Source organism: Triturus cristatus, chromosome 3_1, assembly GCF_964204655.1.
Source record: "Triturus cristatus chromosome 3_1, aTriCri1.1, whole genome shotgun sequence".
Lineage (NCBI taxonomy): Eukaryota > Metazoa > Chordata > Amphibia > Caudata > Salamandridae > Triturus > Triturus cristatus.
Window position 1 is genome coordinate 21444762 of NC_140583.1, and position 27995 is coordinate 21472756.

Sequence of the window (27995 nt, forward strand, 5' to 3'; positions counted from 1 at the left end):
TGATGCCTTTAAGAAGCTTTCAGATGACAGGGTGCATTTCCACCAACTTATTATTTATTTATTTATTTATAACGTCTTATATAGCGCGAACAAGATCCTGAAGGATATCAGATCGCTTTACAATAGGATGGAAGAAAGGGCATAAATGCAATATCGATAACAAGTAATAATAAGAAACGAGAATGATCGCATAATTACAGGAAAATTGAGTCACCGAGAGTAATACAATAAACATGTATATAGCGGGCTGCGAAGGGGGGCATACTCTGCTGTAGAGACGAGCAGTATCAACTAATGGTAGAATGGTTGTAGGATCAATGACTTCGAGCAGGTGAACCTAGCCCAATGAAGGTAAGAATGTATTCATTAGGAATCTTTTGGCTTCCAGTTTGAAGTCAGTCGTTGAGGAGATTCTGCGTACTTCCGGTGGAAGAGAGTTCCATATTTTTGGGGCGGCGCCGGAGAAGGCTCGGTGACAAGTTCTCTTTTTCCTAAGGATGAGTGGTTTCAAGAGTAGAGTGTCAGCACTGCTAGAGGCTCTCCCATCAGAGGAAAATTCAAGCTTTTGCGCTGAGTACCTGGGGGTTTTGAAGTGAAGGGCTTTGTGCGTCAGAACGGCAATCTTAAACTGAATTCGAGCTTCGTAGGGCAACCATTTAAGAGATTTTAGGACTGGGGATATGCGCTCATTGCGTTTGGTACCTGTAACCAGTCTGGCGCAGCATTCAGTGATGCCCTTAGTGGAGCCAGGGTGTATTTGGGAAGGTCACAGAGAGTAGCACTGCTGTCTAGCCTCGGCAAGACCAGCGCTTGGACCACCTGCTTGAAATCAGTTTGTGGAAGAAATGGTTTGATGTTTCCAAGTGTCCTCATCGAGTGGTTTGCTCCCTTACACACATTGCTGATATGATTTTTCATATTCAGGTGCTTGTCCAGGAGGATTCCAAGAGATTTGACTGAGTCTATGACGAGAGGGGTGCAGTTGAAAGCAGTGAGGTGCTTCAGCTAAAGGTTTGGCTTGGGGATGTGGTTCGGAGGAGAGATGAGCAGGAATTCAGATTTGGAGGTGTTGAGCAGGAGATGTTTCTCCGTTAAGTTCTCAGGGGATGAGATTTTCAAATAGAGTTGCGTATCGTCCGCATACATATGGAAGAGAATGTTTGTGAAATTTAGTGAATTAGCTAATGGTTCCAAGAAAAGGTTGAAGAGGATAGGAGATAGGGCGGACCCTTGGGGGACCCCCATGTGAACTGGAGAGGGCTGGGAGAGGGAGTGGTTTGCCTTGACTCTTTGTGATCTGTGGTGGAGGAAGGACGAGAACCATTGCAACACGCGATCCAAGAAGCCCATCCTGTTCTTCAGAGTGGATAGGAGGTTGTCGTGGTTAACCGTATCGAATGCGGAGGAAAGGTCAAGGAGGATCAGAAGGCAGGATTCATTTTGGTCAAGCATTTTTTAAAATGTTATCCATAACGTGAGTGAGAGCCGATTCAGTACTGTGCCCCTTCCGAAAGCCGTATTGATGCTGGTCCAGGAGATGGAAAGTCTCTATGTGAGCACAAAGTTGGGATTGTACGCATGAGATGTTGGAGATGGAGCGGAAGTTATTGAGATCCGTTTTGTCAGCATTAGTGTTTTTTTAGTATAGGTGATACCTGAGCTGCTTTTAGGCAGTCGGGGATCGTGCCATGTGATAGAGAAGCGTTAACAATCCTTGTCCAGATGGGGATGAGGGCATTCTTGATTTCTTTGAAGATGGCCGGAGGCAACGGGTCACTGAAGTGGTTAGATGGGTTAATAGTCTGAAGAATCTTGTTGATGTCTCTTTCACAGAAGGGGGTAAAGGAGCCCCATGAGGCATTGTTCTTGGTGTAAAGGCTGGTAGGATTGCGCTTTTCAAAGAGGTCAGGGGTGCTGCGGACTCGGAGGATGGCAGTAGAGCCTTCTTCGAGGCTAGGTCAATGGTGATAAGTCTTGATTTCTCAGTGAAGAAAGCAGCAAGTTCGTCGCATGAGGGTGGGCGGCCTCCAGAGTCAGGGTGGTTTGGAGCTACCACTGATTGCTGTTTGACCAACTCGAAACGTTTCTTGAGGCGGTTAGCAGCTTGATCGAGTTGGTGTCTGAAGTAGTCTGCCTTGGCACTCTTGATTTGTTTGTTGTAGAGTCTCCTAACATCTCTGAGGAGTTTTAGTTGGTCCGAGGAGAGCTTGGATCTCCAGGAACGTTCAGCTGCCCTAAGCTTGTGGCGTGTCCCGCTGAAATACCAGAATGAAAATTGTTCACCGACCTGTATGATAAACCCTCTGTAGCTGTCTGAGTCAAGCAATTCTCTATGTGGGAAATGTCTGCTGCCAGGGGATCCATCGCGTTCCAAACACCAGTCCATCCAACATCTCCATGCCGAAGAATACTTCTTCATAGTGGAGGGGGCCCAGCCATCTAGGATAGCTGCTCAGATACAACCAATGGATGCAATTACCCCGAGGGCCCTGGAGCATCATCTGAGACCAAGGAAGAAGGAGAGGAAGATTGACCATCAACCCCAGAAGGACTGGCAACCAAGGCTGCACCTTCCAAACCGGGGTGACAAGCACCACCTCCACTATGTGCCGCCTGATCCTAGTTGTTACCCTGGGGATCATTGCCAATGGGGAGTAAGGCATAATTCATGACTCTTGTCCAGTCCTGAGAAAAAGCGTGCGTCCCTTTTACTAACAGATCCGGCCTCCGACTGAAGAACTCCTCCAATTGGTGGTTTAGTCTGGAGGCAAAGAGGTCCGCCTTGCAGGGACCCCAAACATTCTGGATTAAACTGCATCGACAAGGATGGAGCTGCCAATCACTGTGATCTATCAGGTATCTGGAGTCACAATCCGCCACTTCGTTGGATTGTCCCGGAATGTATTCCACCACCACAGATATCTTGTGACTTAGGAATAGTGCCAAAAGTCTTGGGCTATCTCCACTAGCAGGATGATCTTGTGTCCCTCAACTTGTTGATGTACCTCATCGCATATATGTTGTCCTTCCTGAGGAGGATGCAGCAAGACATCTTCTTGGGGGGGAGAGAGTCCTGATGGCAAAGGTCCTCACCAGAAGCTCCAAGCAATTGGAATGGAGTTCGAACTCTTGGAGAGACTATCTGCCGCCTGTTAAGACGTCTCCACCCGCGCTCCCCAACCCCACCAGCTTGCGTCTGACTCTATCACTACTTCTGGCTGAGACCCGAAGATGGGTCTGCCGTTTCACACATCTACATGTCCCAGCCACCATCAGAGTTCCTCTTTCACATCTTCCGTCGGGGGTACCTGATCTGTGTAAGCCAAGCCCTTGCTTAAATGCTGGATTTTCAAGCTCTGGAGGGCCCTGCAGTTAAGGGGACCTGGGAATATTGCCCGAATGAAGACGGTTAACAGACCACCCAAGCAAGCGATCGCCCGCAGGGAGACTGTCTAACAGCAAAGACCGATTTGAGTTCCTCTTCCTATGTCCCATAACTTGGTCGTGGGGAGCTTCAGCTGAGCTGACGGAGAGTCGATCACAAACCCCAGTAATTCTACGGTCTGGGAAGGACAGCGGAAGGATTTGGACCTGTGTGAGAAAGTGCCCTCTTTCTGCATGGTAGCCGCCACTTTTTGCTGAACTGATGTACTTTGACTGAGTGTGCCCTGGACTCCTGCCAATCAGGTGCCCAGGGCCTATGTTCTTTCCCCAAATCTGCATAAAAAACAAAACCCAATTGGTATCTCTGGCCACAGGTCAGCCTCTGGTAAATGGTACCACAGGTACCCAGAGCACTGTAACCGGAGAAGGCCTCTAAGGGCTGCAGCACTTGTTGTGCCACCCTTAGAAGCCCTGGACCCTGACACTCACACACTGCCTTTGCCGGCTGAGTGTCTTAGTGCAGAACAAAGTGAAGAGTCGACATGGCACACATCCCTGTGTGCCATGCGTACAACCCACTGCCCTGGCTTAGATCAGTCACTCCTCTAGCTGGGTGCCCTATACCAGTGGTGAGGGTACAGGTGCATGAGCCCTGTACCCCTACAGTGTCTATGTCCATTCTTAGACATTGTAAGTGCAGTGCTGTCATTAGGAGTATATGGTGCTGGGAGTTTGTCATTACGAACTCCACACTGGTTTGGTATTAAACTTCTCAGCACATTAAACCCACACTGATGCCAGTGTGGGATTTAATGAAACACAGAGGGCATCTTAGAGATGCCCTCTAAAGAATGACCTACCACTAGTGTCCAAGCTGAGGGGCTGCTTTCTGCTGCCACCACCAAATATGTTTCTGGACCCCTGGATCGCGAGCCTGCTTCTCTCAGGGGCCTGAAACAATGCACATCCTGGGACGAGGTGCCAAGTCTCCTCCCCCAGGATGGGCAGGGTCCACGAAGGGGAAGCTTCAAATGCTTGCCACCTTTGTGAGCTTCCCTAGGCCACCTGCTGCTTTCAGCAACTGGTCCCCACTGGTTCTGACCCCCACTTTGGGCGGGAGAACCGGCAGGAAAAACAAGTGAGGAAGAGAGGTGTGCCCACCTCTGCCAACTCCAACCCTCAGGTGGGGGAGGTGAGGTGAAACACAACTCTCAGTCCCTGCCATCTTGCAAATGGGTGGACCCAGCCAACCAGTGAAAGGCTTGTACCCCTCCCACTGGTTGGTGGTATAATAGGGGGTGTACCCACCCCAGGGAAGGGAAGGGAAGTGGTGTTATTGGGTAATGAGCAAATTGAATATTTTTAGTGGTTTAGGAACTCGTTGTTAACAATGTAGTGGTTTGGCATTGCTCGTGGTTTAGCCTTCGTGGTTAAGGAATTCGTTGTTTAGACAGTAGTTGTTTAATCATACATCCAGGTCGTTGTTCAGGGGGCATCTCTAAGATGCCCTCTGTGCATTTTTCACTAAATCTCACACCCCGCATCAGTGTGGGTTTAATGTGCAGAGAAGTTTGATACCAAACTTCTCAGTCTTCAGTGTTTGCATTATGGCACTGTGGAGTTCATAATGACAAACTCCCAGCACTGCACTAACAATGTCTAAGAATTGGCTTAGACACTGTAGGGGTACAGGGTCATGCACCTGCACCCTCACCACTGGTATAGTGCACCCAGCCAGAGGGGGGAGTGATCTATGCCAGGACAGTGGGTTGTAGGCATGGCACACAGGGATGTGTGCCATGTCAACTCTTCACTTTGTTCTGCACAAAAACACGCAGCCTGCAAAGGCAGGGTGTGAGTGTCAGGGTACAGGACATCTAAGGGTGGCACAGCAAGTGCTGCAGCCCTTAGAGGTCTATCCTGGTCACAGTGCCCTGGGTACCTGTGGTACCATTTACCAGAGGCTGACCTGTGGCCAGAGATGCCAATTGGGTTTTGTTTTGAGGAAAGAACACAGGCCCTGATTGGCAGGGACCCAGGGCACATCAAGTGAAAATGCATCAGTAGTCTGGCAAAAAGTGCTTGGGTTACTGCAACAGAAACCCACTTTCCTACAGGGCCCGATTAGGGGAGGCACCGAGCAATAGAAGCAGCTAGTCAGAGCTGCGTCAGGTCCTAAACGGACCTTCTAGAACAAGGAAAAAACCTACAAGAAACTAACTCAATTGAACCAGGGAAAACATACTGTGATAAACAGGGCCGGACTGGGAGCAGAAACCGGCCCTGGCAAACTGCTCAGCCCCCCCCCCACCCCCACCCCCTCCGGGGTGAGGGGGAGTGCAGCCGAGCAGTTTGCGAGGGCCGGTTTTGGCCGATTTTGTTTCAGGGGGTGATATTGCTGACCCTCGGTAACAAAAACGGCCCCTCAGGGGGCCAAAATGGGCCCCCACCCTAGCGGCCTACTGGGGAAACGCCCGGTGCCCACTATGGCCAGTCCGGCCCTGGTGATAAACCCCAGTAAGGAATGTGCATACTCCCTCCAAGTCGTGAAGCGAGACCAGGAAAAAAGAGAGACTAGTGCCGTGGAAACGCGAGCGTGTGCAAAGGTATGCCACAACACATGAACTACTCCATAAAACCATTATGTTGTATAAGAAAACACACCATGAAAGTAAAGAGATTGTGAAGCAAACATATGGTAATGGATATAAAGGGACTTATCTTGACTGCCGAGAAGCAAAGAAAGAGGCTCTCAAGATGAGGTGGTCTGTACTCATATGGGCTACTGGGCCACGATTGGTGGTTAATTAGTAATTCATCATGGGATATGTTGTTATATATGTAAAACGTGTTTCCATTGGCCGCTGTTTGTGGCAGTAAGGGAAGAGAAGCATAATCGGAGCCACCGGTCCTGAAATAGAATCTATCCTTCTCTCTGACTCCTCTTTCTGTCCGACTCAGGGGGTCTCGCCATCGACTGGATACACGACAAGCTCTTCTGGACAGACTCTGGCACTTCCCGCATCGAGGTGGCCAACTTGGATGGCTCACACCGAAAGGTGCTTCTGTGGCAGGACCTGGAGAAGCCGCGTGCCATTGCTCTGCATCCCATGGAGGGGTGAGTGGCTCAAACGGGCTCTGTGATAGGAGTGTGGTGGAGGTTGAGGAGGGCCAAGAATAGAAGGTATCCTATAGCAGGAGCCTCTGAGGCAGGAGTGTGCGTGATCTGGGACAGTGAGGGAAGTCTGAGGCAAGAGTATGCACGATCTGGGACAGTGAGAAGAGTCTGAGGCAGGAGCATGTGTGATCTGGGACAGTGAGGAGATCTGAGGCAGGAGCATGTGTGATTTGGGACAGTGAGGAGATCTGAGGCAGGAGCATGCTTGATCTAGGACAGTGAGACAAGTATGAGGCAGGAGTGTACATGATCCAGAATAGTGAGAAGAGTCTGAGGTAAGGAGCATTCGTGATCTGGGACAGTGAGGGAAGTCTGAGGCAGGAGTATACACGATCTGGGACAGTGAAACGAGTCTGAGGCAGGAGTGTATATGATCTGGGACAGTGAGGGGAGTCTGAGGCAGGAGCATGCATGATCCGGAACAGTGAGAAGAGTCTGAGGCAGGAGCCTGTGTGATCTGGGACAGTGAGAAGATATTCTGAGGCAGGAGTGTGCATGATCTGGGACAGTGAAGAGAATCTGAGGCAGGAGTGTGCATGATCTGGGACAGTGAGAAGAGATTCTGAGGCAGGCGCCTGTGTGATCTGGGACATTGAAGAGAATCTGAGGCAGGAGTCTGTGTGTTCTGGGACAGTGAGAAGAGATTCTGAGGCAGGAGCCTGTGCGATCTGGGACAGTGAAGAGAATCTGAGGCAGGAGTCTGTGTGATCTGGGACAGTGAAGAGAATCTGAGGCAGGAGTCTGTGTGATCTGGGACAGTGAGAAGAGATTCTGAGGCAGGAGTGTGCATGATCTGGGACAGTGAGGGGAGTCTGATGCAGGAGCATGCATGATCCGGAACAGTGAGAAGAATCTGAAGTAGGAGTCTGTGTGATCTGGGACAGTGAAGAGAATCTGAGGCAGGAGTCTGTGTGATCTGGGACAGTGAGAAGAGATTCTGAGGCAGGAGTGTGCATGATCTGGGACAGTGAAGAGAATCTGAGGCAGGAGTCTGTGTGTTCTGGGACAGTGAGAAGAGATTCTGAGGCAGGAGCCTGTGTGATCTGGGACAGTGAAGAGAATCTGAGGCAGGAGTCTGTGTGTTCTGGGACAGTGGGAAGAGATTCTGAGGCAGGAGCCTGTGTGATCTGGGACAGTGAAGAGAATCTGAGGCAGGAGTCTGTGTGATCTGGGACAGTGAAGAGAATCTGAGGCAGGAGTCTGTGTGATCTGGGACAGTGAGAAGAGATTCTGAGGCAGGAGTGTGCATGATCTGGGACAGTGAGGGGAGTCTGAGGCAGGAGCATGCATGATCCGGAACAGTGAGAGGAGTCTGAGGCAGGAGCCTGTGTGAACTGGGACAGTGAAGAGAATCTGAGGCAGGAGTATGTGTGACCTGGGACAGTGAGAAGAGATTATGAGGCAGGAGTGTGCATGATCTGGGACAGTGAGGGGAGGGGAGACTGAGGCAGGAGCCTGTGTGAACTGGGACAGTGAATAGAATCTGAGGCAGGAGTCTGTGTGACCTGGGACAGTGAGAAGAGATTCTGAGGCAGGAGTGTGCATGATCTGGAACAGTGAGAAGAGTCTGAGGCAGGAGTGTGTGTGATCTGGGACAGTAAAGAGAATCTGAGGCAGAAGTCTGTGTGATCTAGGACAGTGAGACAAGTATGAGGCAGGAGTGTACATGATCCAGAATAGTGAGAAGAGTCTGAGGTAAGGAGCATTCGTGATCTGGGACAGTGAGGGAAGTCTGAGGCAGGAGTATACCCAATCTGGGACAGTGAGACGAGTCTGAGGCAGGAGTGTATATGATCTAGGACAGTGAGAAGAGATTCTGAGGCAGGAGTGTGCATGATCTGGGAAAGTGAGAAGAGATTCTGAGGCAGGATTGTGCATGATCTGGGACAGTGAGAAGAGTCTGAGGCAGAAGTCTGTGTGATCTGGGACAGTGAGACGAGTCTGAGGCAGGAGTGTGCATGATCTAGGACAGTGAGAAGAGATTCTGAGGCAGGAGTGTGCATGATCTGGGAAAGTGAGAAGAGATTCTGAGGCAGGATTGTGCATGATCTGGGACAGTGAGAAGAGTCTGAGGCAGAAGTCTGTGTGATCTGGGACAGTGAGACGAGTCTGAGGCAGGAGTGTGCATGATCTGGGACAGTGAGAAGTGATTCTGAGGCAGGAGTGTGCATGATCTGGGATAGTGAGAAGAGATTCTGAGGCAGGATTGTGCATGATCTGGGACAGTGAGTGGAGTCTGAGGCACAAAGTCGTATATTCCCCCATCTTTTTCCCTCTGCATTCTTCACGCTCCCTTGGTTCTCTGCTCTTCTCCTCCACTCTCCATCTACACTTCTCTCTGCTCCCCCTTGGTATCATACACTCCCCTACTTTGTCCCCCAGGCCCTCTTTCATACTCTCTCTTGTGACCCACCCTCTCTGACTGCTGTGCCTTGCCCCTCTCTAGCACCATCTACTGGACGGACTGGGGTAACACACCACGCATTGAGTACTCCAACATGGACGGGTCCAACCGCAAGATCATCGCTGACACTCACCTCTTCTGGCCCAATGGACTGACCATCGACTATGCCGGGCACCGCATGTACTGGGTCGATGCCAAGCACCACGTCATCGAACGCGCTGACCTCGATGGGCGCAACCGTAAGGCGGTCATCAGCCAAGGTAAACGCCCCCAGTCTGCCAGGTGTGTCCTCAGCACACCTGGGGTTTTGGGGGCCTTGGGACTCTGCTGCCCCACAGTGTGGCTTCAGCGTGTGTGATTCGGTGCCACCAAAATACTGACTTTACGTGGAACTCTCCTTGACACCTCTTCAGGGGTATGAAGCGCTATGTTTACGCAATTGTAAACATGGAGATGTGTCATAAAATATCACTCAAAATAGGACTCCTCCTGCTCCAAAAAGGTTTCCACTAGTCAAACACCTTCACATTAAAACAAATGGGATTTGTATAGTGCTGCTCGTCACCCGTGAGGGGTATCCAGGTGCTGGGGAGGGCATGGCGGTAACGGGGGTGTGGGGGAGGGTTACTGCTGCTGAGGGGTTCTTCGTCTCCAGAGGGGATCCTGGGTGTGCCCTGACCCGATCAGAGAGCTCACTGAAGATACTTTAGTCTCAGAGGGGGGGCATAGCTACCCTGGCTGTCCGGCCCAGTGCTCTGGAGAAGTACAGACAAAAGCCTCATATCAATGGCCAGTGCAGAGTGATTACTAATAAAGATTGTTCTCAGACTTTGTGGTCCAATAAAGGGTCCCAGGGATGGGGTTCTCAATGTAGGGTTCACGCTCCCAGCCCTAGCCTTTGTGGAGGTCTGCTGGAAGGGCCTAGGGGATTCGATCTATGTTTGGGGGGATTAATACGTGTTTATGAGAGCAGATGAGGCCTGTACACGCTCAGTCATGTTTTTTGCCCCGCAGGTCTCCCACACCCCTTTGCCATCACCGTGTTTGAGGACAGCCTCTACTGGACCGACTGGCACACCAAGAGCATCAACAGTGCCAACAAGTTCACCGGCAAAAACCAGGAGGTGATTCGGAACAAGCTGCACTTCCCCATGGACATCCACACGCTGCACCCGCAGCGACAGCCTGAAGGTAAGCACCGGAAGTGTGTTTCTGAGACCTGCCCAAGCTGCACATAACAGCCCTATGTGCAGCACCTATTGCAGCAGCCCCCAGAGTGCCGCACCTATTGCAGCAGCCCCCAGAGTGCCGCATCTATTGCAGCAGCCCCAGAGTGCCGCACCTATTGCAGCAGCCCCAGAGTGCCACACCTATTGCAGCAGCCCCCAGAGTGCCACATCTATTGCAGCAGCCCCCAGAGTGCCGCACCTATTGCAGCAGCCCCCAGAGTGCCGCACCTATTGCAGCAGCCCCCAGAGTGCCGCACCTATTGCAGCAGCCCCCAGAGTGCCGCACCTATTGCAGCAGCCCCCAGAGTGCCGCACCTATTGCAGCAGCCCCCAGAGTGCCGCACCTATTGCAGCAACCCCCAGAGTGCTGCACCTATTGCAGCAGCCCCAGAGTGCCTCACCTATTGTAGCAGCCCCCAGAGTGCCTCACCTATTGTAGCAGCCCCCAGAGTGCCTCACCTATTGCAGCAGCCCCCAGAGTGCCGCACCTATTGCAGCAGCCCCCAGAGTGCCGCACCTATTGCAGCAGCCCTCAGAGTGCCGACCTATTGCAGCAGCCCCCAGAGTGCTACACCTATTGTAGCAGCCCCAGAGTGCCTCACCTATTGCAGCAGCCCCCAAAGTGCTGCACCTATTGCAGCAGCCCCAGAGTGCCGCACCTATTGCAGCAGCCCCAGAGTGCCGCACCTATTGCAGCAGCCCCCAGAGTGCCGCACATATTGCAGCAGCCCCTAGAGTGCCACACATATTGCAGCAGCCCCCAGAGTGCCGCACATTTTGCAGCAGCCCCCAGAGTGCCGCACCTATTGCAGCAGCCCCCAGAGTGCTGCACATATTGCAGCAGCCCCTAGAGTGCCGCACCTATTGCAGCAGCCCCCAGAGTGCCGCACCTATTGCAGCAGCCCCCAGAGTGCCGCACCTATTGCAGCAGCCCCCAGAGTGCCGCACCTATTGCAGCATCCCCCAGAGTGCTGCACCTATTGCAGCAGCCCCAGAGTGCCTCACATATTGTAGCAGCCCCCAGAGTGCCTCACCTATTGCAGCAGCCCCCAGAGTGCCGCACCTATTGCAGCAGCCCCCAGAGTGCCGCACCTATTGCAGCAGCCCCCAGAGTGCCGCACCTATTGCAGCAGCCCCCAGAGTGCCGCACCTATTGCAGCAGCCCCCAGAGTGCTGCACCTATTGCAGCAGCCCCAGAGTGCCTCACCTATTGCAGCAGCCCCCAAAGTGCTGCACCTATTGCAGCAGCCCCAGAGTGCCGCACCTATTGCAGCTGCCCCAGAGTGCCGCACCTATTGCAGCAGCCCCCAGAGTGCCGCACATATTGCAGCAGCCCCCAGAGTGCCTCACATATTGCAGCAGCCCCCAGAGTGCCGCACCTATTTTTGCAGCCCCCAGAGTGCCGCACCTATTGCAGCAGCCCCCAGAGTGCCGCACCTATTGCAGCAGCCCCCAGAGTGCCGCACCTATTGCAGCAGCCCCCAGAGTGCCGCACCTATTGCAGCAGCCCCCAGAGTGCCGCACCTATTGCAGCAGCCCCCAGAGTGCCGCACCTATTGCAGCAGCCCCCAGAGTGCCGCACCTATTGCAGCAGCCCCCAGAGTGCCGCACCTATTGCAGCAGCCCCCAGAGTGCCGCACCTATTGTTGCAGCCCCCAGAGTGCCGCACCTTTTGCAGAAGCCCCAGAGTGCCGCACATATTGCAGCAGCCCCAGAGGGCCGCACCTATTGCAGCAGCCCCCAGAGTGCCGCACCTATTGCAGCAGCCCCCAGAGTGCTGCACCTATTGCTGCAGCCCCCAGAGTGCCGCACCTTTTGCAGAAGCCCCAGAGTGCCGCACCTATTGCAGCTGCCCCAGAGTGCCGCACCTATTGCAGCTGCCCCAGAGTGCCGCACCTATTGCAGCTGCCCCCAGAGTGCCGCACCTATTGCAGCAGCCCCAGAGTGCCGCACCTATTGCAGCAGCCCCCAGAGTGCCGCACCTATTGTTGCAGCCCCCAGAGTGCCGCACATATTGCAGCAGCCCCAGAGTGCCGCACCTATTGCAGCAGCCCCCAGAGTGCCGCACCTATTGTTGCAGCCCCCAGAGTGCCGCACCTTTTGCAGAAGCCCCAGAGTGCCGCACATATTGCAGCAGCCCCAGAGTGCCGCACCTATTGCAGCAGCCCCAGAGTGCCGCACCTATTGCAGCAGCCCCCAGAGTGCCGCACCTTTTGCAGAAGCCCCAGAGTGCCGCACCTATTGCAGCAGCCCCCAGAGTGCCGCACCTTTTGCAGAAGCCCCAGAGTGCCGCACCTATTGTTGCAGCCCCCAGAGTGCCGCACATATTGCAGCAGCCGCCAAAGTGCCACAGAGCACACCATCAGGAACAACCCTCAGAGGCTCATATAAGAACCTGAAATGCCTTCCAGAGAGCCCCCCCAGGGAATGTCCTCCCTGAACATCACAGCAGCACTCACTGGACTACATAGCACAACCCTGGAAACCACAAGCAGTGAGCTCCAAGGCAATAGTCATCAGAGGGTCACACACAGAAGTTCCATCAACAAAAACCAGGCAGCACGCTGCTGACAACTCCTTCAAAGACCTGTTCAAAACAAGAATAGCTACAGCCCACAGTGCACCGCACAGCGCCTACCAATAGCAGCCACTCTACCACCCCGGAAGCCACACAAGGCTCCTGGTGCACCAGCCTGCAACGGCCTACAGTGTCATACACTGCGAGTGCCCCTCGTAAAGCCACATAGGACGCTCCCAGCCATACACTGCGAGTTCCTCTCGTAAAGCCACGTAGGACACTCGCAACCATTCACTGCGAGTGCCCCTCGTAAAGCCACATAGGATCCTCGCAGCCATACACTGCGAGTGCCCCTCGTAAAGACACATAGGACACTCCCAGCCATACACTGCGTGTTCCCCTCGTAAAGCCACGTAGGACACTCGCAACCATTCACTGTGAGTGCCCCTCGTAAAGCCACATAGGACACTCGCAGCCATACGCTGCGAGTGCCCCTCGTAAAGACACATAGGACACTTGTAGGAAGCTGGATCCGTCTGTACTATACCAAAGTAAAGTATAGTGTCCACAGAGTCCAGTGGAACCCCAAAGGTAGGCAGAGGTAAAGTTAGATAGCACCTCACTCTCTTTGTGGTAGTGTGGGCAAGCAGTAAGGCTGTATCAGAGGGTAGTGTTGAGCATTTGTTGTACACACCCAATCGGCAAATGATGTCACACATTCAACAACTGAACTTGACCAATTGTTTGTATCAAAAATATTTATTTGTAGAACCAAGCAGGACTTGGTACCAGTAAATGGAATTGTACTTTCCACACAGATTGATCAATAAGCAGAACTCATCCTCCTGCCCCCTGGTTCACTGACTCTCTCAAACAAGAGAAACAACACTGTAATACCTTGGAAAGACAATGGAAGAAACATTCCTTGGCTAATGCTAAGTTGTGGTATTTGGGAGCATTAAAGCAGTATCATGCCCTTTGTAGATCGGCTTACGCAGCCTTCTTTATTGACAAGATTTCTAGCTCCCAAAACTGCCAGAAAACTTTGCTCAAAGTTGTAACTAAACTCTCAGCTGCTAGTGCTTTCCTGTCCCCTCCCTCGCTTTCCCAACCTCAATGCGATGAGAAAGCACTGTTCTTTTACAATAAAGTCAAGTCCATCCATGACCACCTTGATGTGGATGCTTCCCAAAGGAATCTAATGGTTCGAGGCATATGAGCTGCAGATTGTACACTTAGCATAGATCGCCATCTGGTGTTGGGCCCGGATGTTTGCAGTTTGTTTTTCTTCTTGGACAGTCTTTGGAAGTCACGAGTTTGGTGACTCCTCCTTCGGTCCATACTGCGCATGGGCTTCGGCTCCATCCTCAGATTGTTTTTTTCCGCCATCGGGCTCGGATGTGATACTTCGTGCTCCGGCTTCGAACTTCTACGGTTCCAGCCTCGACGGAAAATCCTCGATTTTTCGAGTTCCTTCATCATCTTCATCTCTCGAAGCGGCACTTTCTCCATCCCGTACATCGACACCGGCCTTCGGGCCCTCCGCGACTCCGGTCCCGGCCGATGGAAAGGACTCCGTTCAAAAAGTGCCCAAAATGTGGGTCTAAATTTCCCCACACCGACCTCCATCAGGTGTGTAACCTTTGCCTCTCTCCGGAACACGAGGCCAGAGACTGCCCCGCCTGCAAGTCTTTTCGATCGAAGAAGACCATCCGAGATCGAAGAGCTCGACGCACCATGGCGCACTCATCCTCTGCAGCTCCACCGGACATCTTCGGAGGCGACGCCGAAGCTTCGGGGCAAACACACACCGAGCAGGAGGAAGACGTCGTCAGCGCCTCCGAGGCCGACGACTCCGACGTGGAGGACATTACACCAGCGCAGCGGGCCGTGAGTACTATGCCCCCTCCCACCCCCACGCCGAAAACCAAAGAGACTCAGGTTACTCCCTCGCCTGCCGGCCTGGGCAAAACCAAAACCAAAACTTCGATCACCCCACCTTCGGGCCCGGTGTCGAAGCTCCCAAAGTCTCATGGCAGCTCGGGATCGAGCCAGCCGACACCCGGTGCCGAAAAACAGCATCCGGCACCGAAGACTGCAAAATCCAGCTCGACTCCGAAACCACCGGTGCCGAAGCCTGGACACTCGGTGCCGACCAAACACAAACACAAATCTGTCGGCACCGACGCTCCGGCGCCGAAACATCATTCGACGCCGAAACACCCGGAGACCTCAAAAAAGCATGGCGCACACAGACCATCGAAACCCCTGGTTCCGAAATCACCGGTGCCGACGGACGACTCGACACCATTGGCTCTGTTTACACCAGACCCTTTACAAAAGACTTTGTCCAAAGATCCAAAGACTGGGCTTTTGACTTTAACTACCAAGAAAAGACGCCTTGATGCTCCGGCTCCTCCTCCTCCACCCAAAAGGAAGGACTCTGCTACTTCTCCCCTCAGAGTGCCCTCCCCACCACCGCCTCCCCTACCTCCTCCACTTCCTCCACCGCCTCCACCTCACAGGTCTCCGCCACCTGTACCTCACTACGATCCGACCCCATCCCCAGATCCGGATGATGGGGATCCGGACAATTACCCGGCGGACGCCCCAATGGATCCCACTCCTCCAGGGACCCCAGATCCATGGGAGGATTACAATAACCCTGATATACCCAATGTACCTCAGGACGACCTATACCCATCAAGACCGTCTCCTCCAGAGGACTCCTTAGGGTTTCACCATTTAGTGCAGAGAGCAGCACACTACCATGGGGTGGACATGCACAGTGAACCAGTAGAAGAAGACTTCCTACTGGATACATTTGATATACAAGACAAATCCACTTCCATTTTACCCATGCTTAAGGGTGTCACCAAGCACGCTACAGAGGTGTTCAAAGACCCTGTCAGAGCCAGAGTACTGAACCCTAGAATAGAGAAGAAGTATAAGGCGGCACCCACAGACCCTGCTTACATAAAGGGCCCTGCTCCCCTAGATTCCCTAGTTGTCTCCACAGCTAGAAAGCGGGCTAACTCCCAATCCTCAGGAGATGCCCCACCGCCAGACAAGGAATCTAAACTTCTGGACGCGTCTGGTAAACGCACCGCCTCCCAAGCGGCAAACATGTGGCGCATTGCAAACACACAAGCACTGCTTGCGCGATATGATAGAGCACACTATGACGAACTAGAGGCTCTTATGCAGCACCTTCCAGAAAAATACAAGCACAAGGCTCATGACCTGATACAGGAGGGTAAACTAATTACAAACACCTCCATTAAGTGTGCCCTCGATGCAGCCGACACTGCTTCTAGGGCCATAAATACCAGTGTCCTGCTTCGTCGCCACGCCTGGCTCAGGATCTCAGGGTTCAAGCCTGAAGTCCAGGCATCCATACTCAATCACCCCTTTGACCAGGAAACACTCTTTGGGCCAAAGGTAGACGAAGCGCTCGAAAAGATGAAGAAAGACACAGACACAGCAAAGTCTATGGGGGCACTCCAAACACAAGCCTCCAAACGTTCCTTTCGACGCTCGTCCTTTCGTGGCACAGGCAGAGGCTCCTCCACTGATAACGCCTCTACCTCCTACAAGTCCCCTCCTCAAAATACCTTTTCAAAGGGCAATCAGAGAGGTGGTTACAGGGGTAACAACAATAAGGGCAGGGGCAAAACCAACAACACCCGTTCTGCCACCCCCCCCGCACAATGACTCCCCTCCGCTCCCCCCAGACCATTCCACTCTGGTCGGGGGCAGACTACAAAACTTTATCCACGTATGGGAGTCCATAACATCGGACAAATGGGTGACCCAAATCATTCGGTCAGGGTACTGTCTCGAACTAACATCTACCCCACCCAATATCCCACCAAGGCACCGTCCAATGTCTCAAGAACATTCCACACTGCTCAAACAAGAGGTACTCTCACTACTCCCAAAACACGCTATAGAGCAGGTCCCCGTCAATCAACAAAATCAAGGGGTCTACTCCCTATATTTCTTAATACCAAAGAAAGACGGGACCCTCAGACCCATTCTCGACCTCCGGCCTCTAAATGCCTACATACATTCAGACCATTTTCACATGGTCACCCTACAGCAAGTCCTCCCACTCCTCTGCCAGGGAGACTTTCTCACAACCTTGGATCTGAAAGACGCATACTTTCACATTCCAATACACCCCTCTCACAGGAAATACCTCAGGTTCGTGGTGGACGGGCAACATTACCAATTCACGGTTCTCCCCTTCGGGGTCACCACCGCACCACGGGTGTTTATCAAATGCCTAGCAGTAGTAGCAGCACACCTCAGACGTCAACACATTCACGTCTTCCCTTACCTAGACGACTGGCTTATAAAAGCCGCGTCCTACGACCAATGTGTGCAACATACAAACAGCACCATCCAACTGCTCCACCAGCTAGGCTTCACGGTGAACTACCAAAAGTCCCACCTCATACCATCTCACACAAAGCAATATCTCGGGGCCACTATAGACACCTCCAAGGGTATTGCCTATCCAAACTCAGCCAGAATCACAAGCATTCAAGCCTTACGCAAAACATTCCTTCCTCAACACTCTCTTCCAGCAAGAGTGTTTATGAAGCTCATAGGAATGATGGCGTCTTGCATCTTCATAGTGCCCCATGCAAGACTCCACATGCGTCCACTTCAAGAGTGCCTAGCACAACAGTGGAACCAGGCCCAGGGTCAGCTGACGGATCTGGTGTTGGTGGACGGCCGCACACATCACTCTCTGCAGTGGTGGAACACCACAAACCTTTCCAAAGGGCGGCCGTTCCTGGACCCGGTTCCTCAGGTGACTCTAACAGCGGACGCATCGCTCTCCGGCTGGGGAGCGCACCTCCTACACCTCACCATGCAAGGTCTATGGACGCCACAGCAAAAATCGCTCCACATCAACCATCTGGAGCTCTTGGCGATCTTTCTAGCCCTAAAATCTTTCCAAAAACAGATTTCGGGCAAAGCAGTCCTCATTCGCACAGACAATATGACTGCGATGTATTATATACAAAAACAGGGGGGGACACACTCTCCCCAGCTCTCCCGCTTAGCCCAGAGCATATGGAGATGGGCAATTCCCCAAAACGTCTTTCTCCTGGCACAGCACGTTCCAGGCGTGCAAAACACCATGGCAGATCTGCTCAGCAGACAAACACAACAACTACACGAATGGGAACTGCATCCACAAGTTCTTCACCCATTCTTCCAACAGTGGGGGCATCCTCAGATAGACCTCTTCGCCACCCACGAAAACAAAAAATGCCCAAGCTTCGCCGCCAGATACCCACACCCATTGTCCAAGGGCAATGCGATATGGATGAACTGGTCAGGCAGATTTGCATACGCCTTTCCACCTCTCCCACTAATTCCATTAGTGGTCAGGAAGCTACAACAGCACTCCCTCACACTCATTCTGGTAGCTCCGACGTGGGCCAGGCAGCCGTGGTACACCACGCTACTACAACTGTCAGTGGTACCACATCAAAAACTACATCTATCCCCATGCCTCCTAACCCAGAACCATGGAGAAATCAGGCACCCGGACCCAGCTCAGCTCAACCTGGCGATCTGGCTCCTGAAATCCTAGAATTCGGATACCTTAACCTTCCCCCTGATTGCATGAACATCATCATGGAAGCCAGACGTCCTACCACTAGAGCATGCTATGCCGCAAAGTGGAAAAGATTTGTAATTTACTGCCGTAACAATACAATCAACCCTCTAGATGCATCCATACAACACATCATATGCTATCTGCTCCATCTTCACAGGTGTAACCTGGCATATTCATCCATACGCCTACACCTAGCAGCGATCGCTGCCTATCTACAAAACAGACAGCATTTATCACTCTTCAGAGTGCCCGCTATTAAAGCCTTCATGGAAGGCCTTAAACGAGTAATTCCTCCCAGGGCACCACCTTCCCCTGTATGGAATCTAAATTTAGTTCTTACACGACTAATGGGTCCGCCCTTCGAACCAATGCACAAATGTGAGCTACAGTTTCTCACCTGGAAAACAGCTTTCCTTGTAGCTATCACTTCCCTTAGAAGGGTTGGTGAAATACAAGCGTTCACCATACAGGAACCCTACATACAAATGCATCACAGCAAGGTCATACTTCGCACAAATCCGAAGTTTCTGCCCAAAGTCATTTCCCCCTTCCACCTCAATCAATCAGTGGAATTACCTGTCTTCTTTTCGCAACCCCAATCTGTTGCAGAAAGGGCCCTACACACACTTGATGTGAAAAGGGCGTTGCTATACTACATACAAAGAACGCAACCCTTCAGGAAGACTAAACAATTGTTCGTTTCCTTCTCTCCACCACATAAAGGCAACCCCATTTCTAAATCAGGGATAGCTAGGTGGATTGTAAAATGCATACAAATTTGCTATCAAAAGGCAAAGAGAACATTATCTGTTCCTCCGAAAGCCCACTCTACAAGAAAGTTAGGGGCTTCTATGGCTTTTCTAGGGAATATACCCTTAGATGACATCTGCAAAGCAGCCACATGGTCTACACCGCACACCTTCACAAAACACTATTGTGTAGATGTGCATTCCAAGCAGCAAGCTAGGGTGGGCCAGGCTGTACTAAAGACACTTTTTCAAACAGCTGCAACGGATACCGGTGGTCGCCGCTAAGGTTGGGTACTGCTATATAATCTATGCTAAGTGTACAATCTGCAGCTCATATGCCTCGAACGGAATATGCTACTTACCAGTATGCATCTGTTCTTGGCATGTAGAGCTGCAGAGTTGTGCACGCCCACCCGCCTCCCCGGCTACCTGTATCCGTTCCAGTACATCTTATTTAGATACAACACATGGGTTTCTCACTGTTATTACTACGCTCCATCATTTCCCTGTTGGCGAAAAACAATCTGAGGATGAAGCCGAAGCCCATGCGCAGTACGGACCGAAGGAGGAGTCACCAAACTCGTGACTTCCAAAGACTGTCCAAGAAGAAAAACAAACTGCAAACATCCGGGCCCAACACCAGATGGCGATCTATGCTAAGTGTACAACTCTGCAGCTCTACATGCCAAGAACAGATGCATACTGGTAAGTAGCATATTCCTTTCCTGTCAACCCAGCTGTAGGGCCCCCTGAATTCTTAGCCCAGGTTCTTGTATCTGGGGATTCCTCACAGATCAGTTCATGGCTTCCTTTGTACATGCCTTCCCTGAAGCTGTTGTTGAACTCCGTTAAGTCTGGTTCACCTCCTGATCCCCCCCCCCCATCTAAACCCAAGCTCTTGGATGAGCCTGCCCTCTCTGTGATCCTTAACTTGCTCAATACATCTTTAAGTACAGGTTTGGTACCTCAGAGGTGGAACCATGCACTTCTCCTTCCTCTACTAAAAAAGGAAGCTCTTGACCCTGTCTGTTGGTCATATTTTCGCCCTATTTCCCTCTTGCCTGTGTTCTCTAAAATGTTGGAACAGCAGATCAATATTCAACTTTCCTCTTTCGTCACAGTTCGTAATGTGCTGCACCCCTCCCAGTCTGGCTTTAGACCTGGTCATAGTACCGAGTCTGCTCTTCTCGGGGTCACTGAGCATCTCAGGCAACAACTTAACTCCGGTGGTACTTCCGCCCTCATCCTGCTGGATCTAAGTGCAGCTTTCGACCCGGTGTCACATTCCATGACCGTCTCGAAGCCACCGGCATTGTGGGTCTGGCTCTAAATTGGTTCATCTCCTTTTTAAAAGACCGTACCTTCCATGTCTTTTTCTAATGAAGTAAGATCTAACACACTAGCTTTAACCTCTGGTGTGCCGCAGGGCTCTTTTTGAGCCCTTTGCTTTTTAACCTATATGTTCTCCTTCTGGCTGACATTGCTGAGAAGTCGGGATCGACTATCTTTTCTTCTGCCGACGATACTCAGATTGTCTTTTCACTTCCCTCCGCCCAGCACCAAGAGCCCTCCCAGCTTCAGCTTGGCTTGAGTAATGTCTCCTCGTGGATAACCAGTAATGTCCTGAAGCTAAACGGGACTAAAACTGAGGTGCTTGTATGGGTAATAACCCTGAATTTTGGAGCATCAAACATTGGCCGGACACTCTGGGCCTCTTGCCTGCCTCTGTCTCCAAAGTTAAAAACCTGGGTTTTTTATTGATAAGAATCTTTCCCTTAAACCTCGAGTGTCCAGGGTTATGGCATCCTGCTTTGCTGTTCTTAGATGAATTTAAAAAATCCTTTGGCTAATTCCATCGGCAGCTCGGAGAACGGTTCCGCAGGCTCTGGTGTTATCCAGGCTAGACTATGACAATGTGCTGTATTTGGGTGCGGACAAAGCCTCAGTCCACCGGTTGCAGGTCATTCAGAATGGAGCTGTATTTCTTTTTTTCCATCTGCCTAGGTGCGCCTCTGCGTCTCCTCTGCTCCACCAACTCCATTGGCTTAAAGGCAATAAGCGCATTGAATTTAAGGCCCTATGTTACATGCTTCGGGTCAAATGTGGTCTTGCTCCCTCCTGTATTCAAAGATTGGTAACATCTTATGTGCCGGCTCGACAGTTGAGATCCTCCAGCCTCTCACTGTTTTCAGTCCCCAGGTTTCGTCTTGTTCGTTTGAGGGGCCGCTCCTCTTCTTTCTTGGGCCTCAAGCTCTGGAACGCTGTCCCCATCTATCTTTTGAAGTGTCACTCACTATTAGCTTTCTGTAAGCGCTTAAAGACTGCTTTTCAGCGACCTGGCCTGACTTCTATTCCTGCCTGTGGCCTAACACCTGCATGGCCCTGCCTCCACTTGTCCAGCGCCGGGAGACCCTGTTGGGTAGCTACACACTTTATAAATCTAGCAAACTCCTTCCTGAGAGAGAGCAGAGGCCACACAGGGGAGGAACATTTGGAAGCACTTTATTGAATTTGTAATTGGCGAATGCATTTTGGCTTTTCATTTAGCCTTCGTCAGCGCCCAGGTGTCCAGGAGGTTTGCATCAAGATGTTAGTGAGTCCTGCCTCCTTTGTGTTGGTTCAAGCCTGCTCTGCCCCCTAATGGTCCGCTCACCTGTTTGAGTTCACGATACTTGATTGAACTCCAACACCCAGAATCCATTGTTCTGAATCCAGGTAGGTGGTGCAAGGGGGTGAAATTAACACCATGTGATTGTGCGGGGGTGCAGGGTATGATGCGTGCAGTTTAAAATCCAATTTCCTGCTTGCAAGTCCAAAAAAGCACCGGTCCCCTAACCGCTTCAGCCCCAGAGATCAGGATTCCTATTGGCGGGGGCAGCAGTGACAATGCACACCGCCCAGCATGAGGTTAGTAACCTCACAACCGCCTAATCTCTTCCCAAAATCCGAGGCGGGCCTGGACCAAATCTATAAATCTATAAATAAATAAAATAAATAAATAAGCAAGCTGGATGGGAAGGACTTTTGTTGCAGGTTTGTGCAACGATTCAAATACAGTTGAAATTACTTTTGAATTACTTTTTAGAGTACATTTTTCAGATTACTTTTTCTACTCAATGTGATATGCCTAGATATCACACTGGGATATTTCCTAGATAAAAGGTGAGTAAAACAGTTTTTATCAAATCACATTTTTTTAGGTTTCCATACAAAACACCGTCAACACTTAACCCCATTTTTCTCTGAAAAGATTCTTGGTCTTGAGAGTTGAGTTTCTGGGGTTAGGACAAGGGTTCCCCCAGGGTCAAGGATGCACTCAAAAGGCTCCCTGAGCGGCACTAGGGCGGCGGGGTTCAAAGTGCTGAGGCACAATGTTAGCCTATGTGGCTTATGGGCCTGCTTGGCCAGAAGGATGAGGGAGCAAAGCTCCTAGGGTTAAGCACAGGGCAAAGGGGGATCCAAGTTAGCATACAAGGTGCACCCACAGCGACACAGGGGCGGCCGGGTGCAGGGTGCTCGTTTGACGTCGGGGGCCCTGTTGGTTTCAACGGGGAAGCTCCAGTCAGAACAAACACGCAAACTCTGCGACGAAGATCTTCTGGAGGTGACCAGCAGTCGGAGAGGTAAGTTGGTATGTAGGGTGATGCCAGGACACTGTTGGTTGGGCCACCTAAGGCCTTGGGGTGTCGGGTGCAGGGGTGTCTTTTGGCATTGGGTTTTCCTTACCGGCTCCGGTCGCTGTTGTGGGGACCCTCCCGATAGAGGCTGCAGGCATCGTCGGGAGGCTTGAGGTAGGTCAGGCATCACGAGATCCCAGGTCAGGATCGCTGGGGAGACTTCCTCGTGGTTTCAGGTGGCCCCAGAGACCTCCTCGTGGTTTTGAGTCACTCGAGCTTGGGCCGTGGGCTTCGGGTGCAGAGTGGTGCAGGCTCACAGATTTGTCCGGATCCAGAGTCTGGTTCTTTGAGCAAGTCTGGTGCTGAGAAGATTCCGGCATATCCTGCTGATAGCAGCCCCCCAGAACCCGGAGGACCTGCCCTGCCTTCCTAACAAAGAAATGTTCTCTCGTGAGCACTGGACTTGCTCAAAGAACCAGACTCTGGATCTGGCCAAACCCACGAGTCTGCACCACTCTGTACCCGACGCCCACGGCCCGAGTTTGAGTGGCCCAAAACCACGAGGAAGTCCCTTAATGAAGTTATTGCCCCTCTTTCTCTTAGATATAACCACCTTCTCATCCTAGGTGATTTTAACTTGCATATGGTCAAACCAATGGATCCACGTGTTATTTCATTGTCCGAAGTAATGGCAGCATGCAGTCTTGCCCCTTTTATCTCCTTTTCCACGCACAACCTGGGCCACACCCTTGATCAGATTTTTGTAATGTAGAACTGAAGAAGGCCCCACCGTCCACCATCATCTGGTCAGACCACTTCCTCATTAATTTCAGGAAACCTAGCACAGGGGCAGATATCTCTCCCGCGCTGAAAAGGGCAGAATACAAATACAGAGCCCTACACAAAATATCTCTCCTCCCTTGGAGGATGCTCCAGGAGCATCAGCTCCTCCACTGCTCGGAAACCCCGAAGTAGATACCCTCGCCCTAGAATCCTGGCTCAGGACGAATGTTGATGCCGTAGCCCCTCTGACCTCCCGCACCTCCAGGAGGGCTAGTTTTTCCACCCCTTGGTTCAACAAGTCTTTGAGAGCTAGCAAAAGCGAATGCAAATGCTTAGAAAGTAGCGTAAACACTCTAAACCTGAGGATAAACTGGTTTATTAGGCAGCTCTAAAATCCCATTATCTGCAGGTTAAAGAGGCCAAGAAGAGTTGTATAAATATAGTTTTCAGTGAATATGCTATAAGGACCTGCACATCGTACAGTATACGCTATAATGCAATGAATTAATCATGACAGTCATATTGGGTGCTAGCAAATCGCCACATACTCATCCACTAAGAGTAATAGTCATCTCAGAGAATACAGGATTCCAAAGATGTTAAAATTTGTTAAGAAGGCAATGCAGCACACCCCAAAAGTAACATACACCCCTAACTCAATCTTTTCTGCCGGGTATAGTCCATTAGTTGTAAATTTCATTCAAAGAAAACAATCGATATCCGTTCTTGATATAACTGGATATGTTGTATTTATTCATTGGTAATCATACAGATGTCCAATTTTCACAGCGCAGCCGACGCGCGTTTCGCCCAACGGGCTTTCTCAAGGCTGCATACATACAAGAAAAGAGAAAAACATAGTATCTAATACTCTGTATAAACAAATATGTAACCAGTATTTTGATCTATGTTGCACCGTGCATGCAAGTACAAAGCAAATCCATTATTTTTTTTAAATAAAGACAAAAGCAGAGACCTGTCTCAAGGTCCAAAAAGTTAAAAGCACGGCTCCAAGGGAAAGTGCCCCCCAAAAGTGTCATCCCCTAGATCGAGTGATTTGTAGAGAGATAGATGCCGGAAGACTCCCCAAGTGGACAGAACGTGAGTATACAAAAGACCACAGAGTAACTTAGTCCTGTATTCTTGAACTCCCCAAGTTAATCATACACGTGCAATTGATATGAACGGTGAGTGTTAATAGGCGTGCCCATGTCAAGTGCCAAGGAAGAAAAAAAAAAAAAGAAGAATAACCCGTAAAGTGCTCCGGGTAATACTATACAAGGTGATAACGTCTCACCTTGTAAGGTTCAATGTCTCATTCGTATTCAATGTATATCACTCGGAACAAAGTCTGTGAATAAGATATAACTGTATGTAAATGTTTGCAATGTTGCTGTCATGATATCTACTGCGTCGTCTATTTACGCATTAAGTGTTGCTTACCTAATCTCAACAAGTCGGTCAAGTGTGTTTCACACGAAGTGCCTCAAGTTAGACACTATCTGCGTTTTCCGTTGCTGTGATATTTATAACGACAAATAGGACCAGGATCCGTCCCCTCTGAAAAAAGTATATGGTAGAAACCAGTATTCACTAAATGCCCCGTACATGTCATTTGCGAAGAGAAAATGAATAGCGCGCGTATAACCTTAATTAAGTATTCTGAAAAAAGTATGAATTTAATGTTACAGTCTGACAGTGGCCGTTGCGTTAATACTAAGTGTTTACTCGTTCACATTTATAGTTAGTGTTGCCGTTCGGTTTCCCCAGCTCGTTCTGGACACCGCGTGTTTCTTAGAACATAAAGTCGCACCTATTATGTGAAAATCCTCCTATGTATCATTATCAATCCCGAGAAGCGACTACGCTCTAAGTATTAATCCTGATAGGCACGAAAGTAGAGCAGTGGCCATTTTTAACGCGCATAATGTCACTAAGTTAAATGGCATGTTAAGAACATCCCCTAAATACAGTCTTGAGGGGGCAGCCCTGAATCTATCTCCGATTATGCAGAAAACCACAATCTCCTGCATATGACTCAAATGGCTTTATGGCCAATGACAGTACGGGGACGGCTCTGTTGGAAGTTACGGAGCACCTAAAGGAAAAGCTTGACCATGGGCCAGAGCTATCCTTATATTGTTGGATCTGTCGGTGGCCTTCGACACGGTCCCACATGATAGAGTTTTGCAAAGGCTAAGGGATATTGGCATCGGTGGATCAGCACTTGCGTGGATCACTTCTTTCCTTAAGGATAGAAACCAGGAAATCTGGATGCCCCCTTTTGCTTCCCCCATGCCCAGCATGAAAGTAGGAGTCCCTCAGGGCTCCATCCTCAGCCCAACTCTTTTTAATGCCTACATGTCCCCCCTTGCACCCCTGTCTGAGGCCTGTGGGGCCAAGTTAATCTCATATGCTGACAACACGCAGCTGATTTTCTCCTGCGACAAGGGAGAGGACTTTGATGGGGATTAAATTAGATCTTGTCCCACAAAGGTGTTCAATTGGCTCAAGGCAAACCAACTTAAATGCAATCCCCAAAAATCAGAAATTGTCTTCTTTGGCTTGCCTTCTGTGAGCAACTGGAGTCATTGGTGGCCTGAGGAGTTGTCCCCCCTCTCAGCCCAAACCACGGTAAAAAACCTTGGCATCCACATCAATCGTGCTCTCTCTATGAGACCCCAAGTTCAGGTCTTAGTGGGCAACTGCTCTGGCGTGCTGTGCATGTTAAGAAAATTCCTCCTGCTTCTTTCACTCAATACCAGGAAACCAGTGGTCCAAGCTTTGGTGACTTCTAGACTGGACTACGCTAATATTTTGTACCTGCGTCTGCCTGGTTACCTCCTTCAGCGACTTTAAGTCATCCAAAATGCCGCAGCCAGGCTGATCCTTAGGTTGAAGCCCAGGACGCACATGGCCCCTCTTCTCAAAGTACTACATTGGCTACCAGTAAAAGAAAGGATTACGTTTAAGACTCTGGTAACGTTCTTCAAAGCCCTCCATGGTAAGGGGGCTGGCTATCTCACTAGGCGAGTTAGCCACTACATTAGCCACTACATACCAGCCAGATCCTTGAGATCCTCCTTGGATCTCACTCGCATCCCCAGAGTACGCCTCGCCCATATGGGAGAGCCGATCTTTTGGGCTTTTGGGAGCTCATGTGTGGAACCAAATACCAGCCGCTCTGAGAGCCATAACTGACTTGACAACCTTTAAAAAACACCTTAAAACCTGGCTCTTTCAGGGCTAGACTTGCTTATGGGTCCTGTTATGTTATTACCAGCGCCGGGACACTCTGGTTGAGAAGCTGTGTGCTTTACAAGTACGCTCATTCATTCATTGGTTGGCTGGGTCTCCCCATCTTCAAGATGGCGTGGACTGAGAGTTGTGGTTCACCTCACCTCCCCCACCTGAGGGGTGGGGTTGGCAAAGGTGGGCACACCTCTCCTATCTTGGTTTTCCCTCCGATTCTCCCTACAAAGTGGGGGTCAGAACTGGTGGGGGCCAGTTTCGGGGAGCAGCAGATGGCTGGGTCAGCTCACAAATGCGGCGAGCCTTTGAAGCTTCCCCTTCGTGGGCCCTGCCAATCCTGGGGGGAGGAGGCTTGGCACCTCGTCCCAGGATGTGCTTTGTTTCAGGACCCCGAGAGTGGGAGGCTCTCGACCCAGGGGACCAGAAACATGTCTGGTGGTAGCAGCTGGGAAGCAGTCACTCAGCCGGGACACTAGAGTTAGATCGTTTTTCAGGGAGCATCTCTAAGATCACTCCGTATATTATTCTGGCTCTTTTTTAAATAACTATAAATAGAAGTCCAGTTCATTTTTTTAGATATACGACTGGTGGAATATTGAAGTTACTAAGTGTTATTTACTGGCATACTGTGTCTGAGCTTCTTAACCCCACTCCTCTTGAAGTAAACCATGACTGTGTGTCCTCACTAGGCTGCGAGGCAGTTAATGAAAGGGAGTAGCTTGCCCATCCAGTTGGAATGCAGTAGCTTTAGTGGCCTGAGACACCAGTGACTGAGAACAGTGCTCACCAAGTGTAGGAAAGTGGGTTTCTGTTGCAATAAGCCCCACCCCACACTTTTTGCCATACTACTGATGCACTTTATGTGCCCCGTGTCCCTGCCAATCAGGGCCTGTGTTCTTTCCCCAAAATTAACCCAATTGGCATCTCTAGCCACCGGTCAGCCCCTGGTAATTGGTACCACAGGTACCCAGGGCAGTGATCAGGGAAGACCTCTAAGGGCTGCAGCACTCATTGTGTCCCCCTTAGAGGCCCTGTACCTTTACACACACACACTGCCTTTGCAGGCAGTGTGTTTTGGTGCAGAACAAAGTGAAAAGTCGACATGGCACACATCCCTGTGCGCCATGCCGACAACCCACTCCCCTGGCATAGATCAGTCACCCCTCTAGCTGGGTGCCTTATGCCAGTGGTGAGGGTACAGGTGCATGAGCCCTGTACCCCTACAGTGTCTAAATCCATT

General features: G+C 50.9%; 1 protein-coding gene across 8 annotated transcripts in view; it reads left to right on the forward strand.

Moving 5' to 3' along the window:
- LRP4 (LDL receptor related protein 4) overlaps nt 1–27995 on the forward strand; it is a 507202-nt gene that overhangs the window by 292426 nt on the left and 186781 nt on the right. For all 8 annotated transcript variants that reach the window (XM_085646645.1, XM_085646639.1, XM_085646647.1 and 5 more), the window contains 3 exons: nt 6346–6502; nt 9009–9226; nt 9981–10157. In XM_085646645.1, the coding sequence (XP_085502771.1) occupies nt 6346–6502; nt 9009–9226; nt 9981–10157 (552 nt within the window). The remainder of the gene's footprint in view (nt 1–6345; nt 6503–9008; nt 9227–9980; nt 10158–27995) is intronic.